This window comes from Myotis daubentonii, chromosome 4 (genome assembly GCF_963259705.1).
Source record: "Myotis daubentonii chromosome 4, mMyoDau2.1, whole genome shotgun sequence".
NCBI classification, from domain to species: Eukaryota; Metazoa; Chordata; class Mammalia; order Chiroptera; family Vespertilionidae; genus Myotis; species Myotis daubentonii.
This window is the reverse complement of record NC_081843.1, coordinates 27,362,705-27,372,975: the sequence shown is the minus strand read 5'-3', so window position 1 is coordinate 27,372,975 and position 10,271 is coordinate 27,362,705. Positions and strand designations below refer to the sequence as shown.

The 10,271-nt window shown below is 44.2% G+C and overlaps 1 protein-coding gene across 2 annotated transcripts; it reads left to right on the top strand.

Moving 5' to 3' along the window:
- Positions 1-2,187: 2,187 nt before the first annotated feature.
- RPS15A (ribosomal protein S15a) lies at positions 2,188-8,159 on the top strand. 2 transcript variants are annotated; one of them, XM_059693288.1, is made up of 5 exons: positions 2,188-2,310; positions 3,316-3,453; positions 4,000-4,079; positions 7,047-7,132; positions 8,026-8,159. In XM_059693288.1, exons 2-5 carry the CDS (start codon positions 3,321-3,323, stop codon positions 8,117-8,119), a joined length of 393 nt encoding a protein of 130 aa, XP_059549271.1. In that variant the 5' UTR covers positions 2,188-2,310; positions 3,316-3,320; the 3' UTR covers positions 8,120-8,159. The 2 variants fall into 2 exon arrangements, with proteins under 2 accessions (XP_059549271.1, XP_059549272.1); XM_059693289.1 differs by lacking the exon at positions 2,188-2,310 and adding an exon at positions 2,585-3,161.
- Positions 8,160-10,271: the final 2,112 nt, after the last annotated feature.

Below are 10,271 nucleotides of genomic sequence, written 5' to 3'. Positions count from 1 at the left end.
GAACCTGCCACCTTTTGGTGTATGGGATGACTCCAACCAACTGAGCCGCCCAGCCAGGTCTAGTTGTCATTTAACAATCAGATCATGATCAATCCTATTTGAAGCCCTCTCAGCAGGTTCCAGTTTGCCTACAGCATAAATCACAAACTTGTAAGGCACTTTATACCTGGCCATCTGCTCCAATTCTCCTCCTCTACCCTACTTCCCAATTCCAACCCAGCCATTCTGAGACTTCTGTTCATCTTTATTCCATGCCTCCTAGTTCTTGGAGCTGTTGTAAAGCTAGAATATCTGCTGCCCATTCACCCTAACATTTTATGGTTCAGGTAGAACTAGATCCACACCCCCCTCCCCCCCACACACACCTTTTTTTTTGACTTTTAAAACTAAAAAAAATTAAGATTGAGTCAATTTAAGATTGAACTTCGTCTTCTCATTTGTGAAATGGGGGTAATAGTATAGATCTCATAGGTGCAGTATATGATCCCATTGGTTTTGTGGATTCAATAAATTAATCTACAGGAAGCACTTAGTGGCAGTCACGAATTAGAAGTTGTTAGACTTCACGACACATCAAATTGCACTTCCTCTGTGAAAGCTTTAGCAATATCCCAGGCCACCTCTGCCTATCCACAGCACTTCTTATTGGCAAACTAATGGCACATTGGCTGGCATTGTGTTAAGACTTCTGTCTTAAGGCAGGAACGTCCTTTTGTCCCCTCACTACCTGGTACATGATATTCTGTTAAGTGAATGGATGAATGAATTAAGTGTATAAAGAGATAGTGGATATTGCTATTTTCCTATTTATGATAAAGCTCTTAAAGTGAATTTATTCACTTAACTCCCCACTATTGCTAAGGCTCTCAAAGTGAATTCCACATTTTTAGCAAACAAAACATGTAAGTGCAGAGGAACCAGTTCTTCAAGGAAATGTTCATTTAAAAAGCAAATGGTCCTTTTGTAATATATATTTAGCCAGAGAATTCTATATCCCTGAGATCTCCAAGTTGGGAGCTTTGCTTTCCTGCGGTTCACTTAGGATTTGAGAAGTGGGGGTGTGTTAGGCAGAGGCTTTATACTAACGAATGTTAATGTTGATGAGCACTTGCTCTGCCTTACCCTCACAATAACTTTTTTTTAAATATTTTTTTATTGATTTCAGAGAGGGAGAGAGAGAGATAGAAACATCAGTGATGAGAGAGAATCATTGATAGGCTGCCTACTGGGCAATCAAGCCCGCAACCCAGGCAAGTGCCCTGACCAGGAATCGAACCCAGGACCCTTCAGTCCTCAGGCCCATGCTCTATCCACTTAGCAAAACCGGCTAGGGCTCCTCATAATAACTTTTAAGAGGCAGGTATTATTACTATCCTCAGTTTATACCTGGGGAAAGTTCAAAGAGATTGAGACATACAAACTGGTTCTTGTCCCGGTGCAGACAGGCAGATAAAAGCCACCCGCTCCAAATCCTGAGTGTTTATTTAGAAACATTTGTGACTTTCTTCCAAATGTTTTTTCCCAGAACTCACAAGAAACGCCTGGAGCCCTAGTAAATAATTTCTAAAATTTACGGAGGGTCAAAGAGGAACAACAGATTACAAAAAATATTTTTGACTGCTTTGAAAATGTAATGTATACACACATTTCAAACAACAAAACAAACTTGTATAGGGAGAAAATTAAGTCTTCCATCCCAGTTCCTAATGCCCTTCCCCAGAGGTAATAACCGATTTCTGTGGGTCTTTCCAGAGACACTATAAATACGCAATATTAAAATTTATTCTAAATGGAGTTATTGCAATAAAAATTAGCAAACATCTAGGCCCTTGTCAGTTTTTTATTTTAGAGATTAAGTGCTAGAAGGGAATGGACCAGTGGTTCTCAACCTTCTGGCCCTTTAAATACAGTTCCTCATGTTGTGACCCCCAACCGTAAAATTATTTTCGTTGCTACTTCATAACTATAATGTTGCTGCTGTTATGAATCGTAATGTAAACATCTGATATGCAGGATGGTCTTAGGCGACCCCTGTGAAAGGGTCCTTCGACCGCCAAAGGGGTCGCGACCCACAGGTTGAGAATCGCTGGATGCCTTCCCTCTATCCTCACCCATGGCCTCACCTGGTAAGGTCGATGCTATCTACTCTCTATTGCCCATGCCTGAGGAGGCTCCGCCCTTTACCCCTCCTTCCAAAGTCTTTCCCTGCCGCCCCGGATGGTGCTCTGAAAATCTCGCGAGATCCTGCCCGCTTCCCATAACTCCGTGCGCTCGCCCCTCCCGTTCTCTTTCCGCCATCGGTCCGTGCGGGTGAGTACCTCTGCCTGGGCAATCCAGCGTCATCCGTCGGCTATCGGCGCCATCCTGCAGTCAGACTCGACTTCTGTGACCTGCGAGGATGCTGTGCCGTGTCTGGGCCGGGGATACGGGCCTTGAGGAGCCTGGGCAGGCGTAGGGGAGAGTCGCGCTCGGTGCCCCACGCTCAGTACCCGGGAGCTGCCCTACAGGGCCCAGGCCGCAGCGCGGGCGGGCACCGGAGAGGCGGGAGCCCCGCGGGGTCAGCGGCGCCGGGGTCTCCCCGAAGTGGCTGAGGCGGCGGGAAGCGTTGGGCACGGGGACTGTCGTGGGCCGCGCATTGCTGCGGTCGCGCTGGGCGCCAGCGAGGCTGGGGACTCGGCAGGAAGTACTGCTGGGGAGGCGGGCAGTTCGCTGGGAACTAACCTGGAGCTTCGGTGCCCGAGGGCTTCCCCTCCATCACTTGGTTGAGCTTTAGGGAGCACGTTGGATCCCTGCCAACCTGCTTGGCGCTTGAAGCTTGATCTGGATTCCGTCCTCACTTTGCAGAACTTGATCGAAGTGTCTTGCAGTTTGTGCCCGTGCGGAGAGTCCGCTCTGGTGCACTGTTCGCCACGTGATACACTTGCTGTTGGACACAACGTTCTGTGGCACAGAGACCGACGTTTTCTCTTGAATAGACACGGGCGTTGGGTGGAAAGTAGTATCTTTTTGTAAATTAGGACAAGACTGACATTGGGTTAGTAGGATCAAGGGACAGTGTTAGTCTAGGGGCTGCTGGGTTTCAGAAGTCAGGAGAACGTTGTCGGTGACTGCCGGCTCCCGTGCGGAATAGCGGACGGACCGTGTCTGACTTTTTCGTTCAGGTATCCGACACTCCGCTGGGATCCTGGGGAACAGTCCTGCTGAGAAATAGGAAAACTTGGGTCATGATAGAGGCAGAAAAAGGGATGTGAAGGGACTGGGTGCCTGTTGACGTTGGCAGTGACGGGAAACTCTTGTTTTGTCTTCCTTGAACAGCCATCATGGTGCGCATGAATGTCCTGGCTGATGCTCTGAAGAGTATCAACAATGCCGAAAAGAGAGGCAAGCGCCAGGTTCTCATCCGGCCGTGCTCCAAAGTCATCGTCCGGTTTCTGACTGTGATGATGAAGCATGGTAGGTTGCTGCGTTTGGTGTGCCTGGGGACCGCTGGCGATGGACCTGGGCTGTGCCTGGAACAGCCTGGAGAGAGGATGCTGTTGAGGAAGCACTGAGGATGTTAGGACGGTTGGAAGGAGAGGTGAAGTTTGTGGCTTGCTCTGCTAGGTGTTTGGGGGTGAAAATGGCCCTTCACCTGCGATGAGGCATCGAAGGGGCTCCTGCGCTCATCCAAGAGCTGCTTGGGATGGAAAGCGTGGTTGCGTGGCTTGGGCACAGGGTTGCCTTTGGAAGTGGGAAGGTCTGAAGGGGCGAGGGCACATAATCCACTTGGAAGAATTGCAGGCTGGGTTTGGGTGCTGCCCCTGAATTTTCAATATTACTTAGGCTGTAAAGATTAGTTGTGGTACAGAGCCACTCTCTTTCCCGAAACTTCTTAGAGAAACGATAACTGAGATGAGGGAAAAGAATCTAGGAGGCAGACAGCAGGAATACTAGGAGAGTGAATACTTAGGTCTCCCAAATTGATAGCTGCCATTTAATACAGTTGGTTATGTTCTGTAGGTTACATTGGCGAATTTGAAATTATTGATGACCACAGAGCTGGGAAAATTGTTGTGAACCTCACAGGCAGGTTGAACAAGGTAAGAATTTAGTATTTTCCACCTTTAAGAATTATCTAACATGATGTTGATGTCTGGTAATTGCCCTTGTAAAGCTGAACAGTGGTGGTGTGCTTGTTTTACCTAGTTAGGTGAAGACTTTAGGTTTAGGAATTGATTAAAATCATTAAATTTTATATCACATTTTACTTGCATTTGTTCTCCAGGATTGCAGTTGCTGTAAAATTGTTGACCTAGGGTTTGTGGAGTGTGGGCTGTCTAAAGGGAGATATGGGAGGGTTGGGGTGAACCTGGTGGTACTGGTAGTTGAATGTTACTGTAGTTCCTGCTTCACTGGCTTGAACTTGGGTGGCCAAGGCCACTAATGCTCTCAGTGTATAAACTTTTGTGCCTTCCTCTCATGGTGATTGTGTTGGGTTTTTAGACAGAATGGGGTTCTCTATCATTATTACTACTACTCTATTTGCTGTGTGTCTCTGAGGTCTGCGTTCCCTTTCAGTTTGAGTTGTCAGCATAACCTAGTAGATCTATTTGATTTATTTGGCTTTGTGGTTTAACTGATTGCAGGTATTTTGGGAGCAGGTGTCTGTAAGCTAGTCAGGGTCCCTGAGCTGCTACCCTGCTTTCTGTTCATGTTTGTAGCTTTCAGGTTTTCAGGGAGTCTGAACTCCTGTAGTCCAACATACATAGGGGCGAGGGCTCAGAAATTGAATCCTGGTTAGAGGCAGAGGTCAGATTGATTGGTAAGGTTACTTCCTTATCCAGATTTCTTTTACAAAGTTGCTCCCTGTAGAATGAACTTGCTTCATGTGTGGGTAGACACTTGGTGTTGGATGAAAACTTCTGGATATGAGTGAGGCCTTCATGAGAGATTTGAAGAGTTGTCTAGTAACTAAGTATGTTGTTTTCTAATTGTAATCATTAGACCACAACCCCAAAGTAAGATTTAGATTCAGTCTTTGTTCTTGAAGTAGATTCAGTGTGTTCTTGAAGTAGAAGGTATGTCAGTGTTTTTCCTATTTTTTAGGAGTTAGGAAGCTGGGATCTGAGCTCTGTTAAGGTCTCTCGGTTACTTAGTAACCAGCCGGAGACAGTTTTATAGCATATCTTCAAACTGTCCTCAGAAGATTATGTTTCTATAAAATTAAAACATTTCTCTTTACATTGGAGAAATGCTGCGTACCAAATTCTTCTTGAACATTTCGCTGTACATAATAGTTTGAGAAGTAAGTTTGAACAGAGCATTTCCCTAATGGAACTCATTTGTGGCATTCTTGTTCTGTGGTATACTAGTGTCACAAATTCTGGCTAAAAGATAGGTTCTGCCACTTGCTGTCTGACTGGGCAAAACCAGTATCAGTTTCTCAAGATTCATCTGTTAGGGAAGGGTGTGCTGGTAGTTTAATTCCACTAGTTGAAGGAGAGCAACTTTTCTGCTGGAATAAAAAACCTGGGTGGTGTGGAGTGGAGGCTCAGAAAGGTCTTAAGCTATAGGTTGCTTGGAGAACTGATTTTCTCTCTCACTGTATTTTTTTCAGTCCAGTGTGGGATTGCCCTTGGCAATCAAGTGGCATCATAGCTGGTAGGATATGAAAGGAGTACTTGAGCAGGTTTCCTGAGAGGTCTGTTTTCTGTTTCTGTAGATTCAAATCTCTACCCGGGGAAGTGTAATTCCTCCAAAACTTGAATGAGCTCTAACCTCATAATCTTTCGTTTTACTGTTAAGTATCTTAGAATTTTAATGGTTGTCTTGTGTGGGTGTGCACACAACTGTCTACCTGTTTTCTTAGTCCTCTGGAGTTTACACTTGGATGATACTAATCCTTTGATGATACTAATTCTCACATTGTTTCTTGTGTGTGAAATAGTGGGGGCCTGCCTGCATTGATATTTTTAGGTGTTCTGGTGATTTATAGAGCACGGGGTCATATTGGGCTCTTATTAAAGACATTTTTTTTCCAGCTTCCATTTTCTCTCTTTTTTTTAAATATATTTTTATTGATTTCAGAGAGGAAGGGAGAGGGAGAGAGAGATAGAAGCATCAATGATGAGAGAGAATCATTGATTGGCTGCCTTCTGCATGTCCCCCACTAGGGATCAAGCCCGCAACCTGGGCATATGCCCTAACTGGGAATCGAACTGGTGACCTTGGTTCCTAGGCCGACGCTCTACCGCTGAGCTACACCCGGCTGGGCATCCAGCTTCTATTTTCTAAACCCAGCTGGTTTAGTCAGATCTTGTATGAGCCCACGGTCAAACTCATGTAGCTTGTTAGTGGAGGTTTGAACATACATTGTGTTTTAGTATTTGTATGTGATTACATAAAATACTGTGCTTTGGCTCTTGGAGAGCTCTTACTGGTAGGACAGTTGGCTGTGTCTCAGTAGCAAACGTGGGATAGCATTAAGAACTGCTCTTTCTGATTCCCATCCGTTTTGTCAGATTAGTTTGGGAAAGTTTGCCTGGGGTTGTAGGTTAGTGTGCCTCAGAGATGTTTAGTGGTACTTTATTGGTGAGGAGCAGTGAGTGTTCTTAGATTTTAGGATAGTGCCTGTGGAGTTTATTTCTTAGGAATTCTAATGTTTTGCATGTTTAGTATATAGATGAAGGTTTTGAGACCCTACACATTCATGCCTTACTATGAAAAAAACAGTTTTGACTTTATTTTGTCTAAGAATTTGTTCTGTGACAGCCTTCCAGCCCATGGGGGAATGGTGCACACTGGTGACCTAACACTGCCATGTGTGTTGCCTTGTGTTCTTGTATTGACTTTCTCAATACTTTGTTTTTCCTTCCTGGGCTGGCATAGTCATAATTCTGTATATTTTTCAAATGGCATTTATATCAAATATTGTACAGAATAGTTATCCATTAAATTTTGAGTTGATTGGTTTACATGACTGTTAAGCAATTATAAATACTGTTTTGTGTTACTATTTTTTTATTATTGATGAAGTATGAACAGTGTTTTATGTTATGTTTTTACAGTGTGGAGTAATCAGCCCCAGATTTGATGTGCAGCTAAAAGATCTAGAAAAATGGCAGAACAACTTGCTTCCGTCCCGTCAATTTGGGTGAGTCGATTTTCCTCAGTTAAAATTAAGACTTAAGGATTGCTATGATGAAGTTCGATGAGCTGAGTTTTTGTTGTTGTTGCAGCAGTAGAAATTGTCTACATTCCCAACCAGCTTGTATCAAGGACTTCACTCACGTGTAGCTGCATTACATGTGTTAGGGCTAGGATTCAGATTCTGAGAGGCATGTGAGAGCTGAGGCTGAGAGACTGCAGATTTGTGTCCCCATTAGTGTCTGCTCTTTTTGTTTATGTTTGATGTGATCCCCTCCTAAGGCCAAATTACTAAGTGGCAGAAACAAGTCCATCAAGTTTATAACAATACTGTGATGCTTAAACTCCATGTCGCCTTACCTGAGAGCAGAAAGTGACATTTTGAAAATAAGGAATGCAGTCTTTGCTTTCAATTAAGCTTAATAGCATTGTTTCTCAGTGTTAGCTCAGGGCAGAGCTGTGTGGCTGAGGTCTCTGGAACAAAGTCTTTTATTAGTTTAAATATTTTTATTGATTTCAGAGAGAAAGGAAGAGGAGGGGAGGGAGAGAGAGAGAGCTAGAAACATCAGTAATGAGAGAGAATCATTGATCGGCTGCCTCCTGCACGCCCCACACTGGGGATCAAACCTACAACCTGGGCATGTGCCCTGACTGAGAAACGAACCATGACTCCTGGTTCATAGATCAATGCTCAACCACTGAGCCATGCCGGCCAGGCTGGATCTGAGTCTTTTGTTTCCTGTGCATGGCCAGCTTGTGGAGCCAGTGTTAGTTTCTGTGTCTGTTACAGGAAGATGACTTAAGCACTGATGAATGTTGGTGCCTTTCTGTACCAGAAATTGGCTTTATGTTGAACTATTTAGGAAAAACTCACCAGCATTTTTTTTTAACTCTCCATAGTTTCATTGTACTGACAACCTCAGCGGGCATCATGGACCATGAAGAAGCAAGACGAAAACACACAGGAGGGAAAATCCTGGGATTCTTTTTCTAGGGATGTGATACATATGTGGAAATAAAATGCCTCAAAGGACTCTGGTGCTTCACTCAGTCGTTTTGAACGTGACAGCAGAGTGGCAGGAGCTCCTGCGACGGTCGCAGCCTTTGTGTTGTTTGGTGAATGCCGTTTCCCTGAAGTGACCAAGAAAGTCTGTGATAACTCACCCATCACGCTCATGCTCAGCAGAGGAAGGCGTCTGGCCCTGGATGGTTGCATTTGGGTTGGGGTCCAGGCGGTGAAGCTGTCTCCCTTTCTGGAGTCTTATGTCAACCCTGAAAGGAGTGGTGCCTTTCCTGTTTTTAGCTTGACAATAGTGCTCATTTCAGGCCCTGTTGTTAACTGTCCTGAAAATACATGGTTAACTCTGACAGCTAGAGCCCACAGCTCACTAAGACCCATCTCAAAGTAAATTTGGATGGCATGTCAGTAGCATTTTTGCAGTGTGTTTGTAAAATGGCATTTTAAAAACTAGTTTTACTGTAAACCTGTCACAACTGTGTTCCTGGAGTTGAGTGAGTGAGTTTGCTGGACCACTTTACCTGGGAAATGCTTATAGAGAGGGCAGGCTGGCTTCTGTGAAATAGATGAGGGCTCCGCTCCCCTTTTATAACATTTTGTGTTCAGAATGTTATAATTTTAGCATGTAATTGATACGAAGTGAGTGGAATTTTACCCTTTGTAATAAGTCTTTGAAATCATGTATATTGTACATTTATTTACATTTAAAGCACACTTTAATTGGGATGAGCCACTTTTAACCACATGTGGCTGGTGGTTCCATATTGGACAGCCTAGATTAGCCTCAGTATTTGGTAGTACTGTGGGTCTGGCCAAGGAGAAAGGAGGCTTAGAAGAGAACCCAGTTACTGTTCACCTAGCCAGCTATTGCCTGGCATGGGAGTGGAATGGATGGGACAGCTCAGCCTTACAAAACAGGATAGCAGCTACTTTTCCTTAACCCTTTGAGTGCCAACCAATATCCTAGGAACTATGCTAAAATTGCCAAGGCTTTTTTGCTGATTTTACAGCAGTTTAGGAAAAAAATTATGAATCGCAAGTAAATGAAGTTACATATTCAAAAACTTAAGGAAACCTTTACTACATTGACATATTTAGCAATATCATCACCACTAATAAAAGCAGACTTAGAACTGGACACCATTTCAAAACTTTGGTAGCGCTCCCGGCACTTGTAGTGAAAGACAGGAGGAGCGCGATTGCCGGCACTCAAGGGGTTAATTGTCTTCTAGTCAAGGGAGCCAAAGTAGAACAATGGCTGCCACATTGCAGGTCTGGTTACAAAATATCCAGTAGTCCTAATAGGATGCTATGTTAAATGCTAACAGCTGTTTGATGATGTATAAATTTTTTTTTCTCTTCAGAAAAGGATGTTTCACTATTAACCATTGGGATTGTTTTGGTAACTATTCTGTAGGGCTACTTTGTGACTAACATGGTTCAGGCAGTTCTCACTGAGCACTCTGTTTCAGCCTGGACGAGGATGGTCAGTCATCACTGACCTGGTGGAAGGTGATCTCTCCCGCAAGTGACAGCTGAGTCCCCTTGTCAAAAGGGAGAACCTTCTTCATGGGGTTGGTAAATGAAAGTACGTAAAAAGGCCCAGGGCCAGCATTCAATAACAACTTCTGAAAGAAGGGCCTACTGGAAAATGTGGGGAATAGCTGGGGATGCCAAGACCAACAGACGTGGCAAGGAACCCCATTTTTAGGCTCCACCTTTTTAAATGTTAGGCAGGCATTGAGAGACAGTCTGGGTTTGAGGCTCTGATTGGAAGGCCCCCAATCACTTGACGCCTGTAAATACAGTTGTGTTTGTCAGGTACAGAGGTGAATCCAGAAGAATCTTCAAAGAGCTTATTGTTGATTGTCTCTCTTAATGCCAGGATTTGATAATGGAAGGCTAGGGGCCATGTTTTTGGTAACTTGTATCTGGTCCCTAGCATGATGCCTGGCCTCGAGTGGGTGCCTCAATAAGTACACAATGAGTTGAAAGACTCCCCGTAATGGACACTGACTACGAATATTAAAATAGGCAAGAAAATGGCTCCATTTGTCATAAGATATAGTGGGGATCAATCCTCAGTCCTTTGATGTGGTTAGGGATGGGAAAATGGTAGGAAAAATTG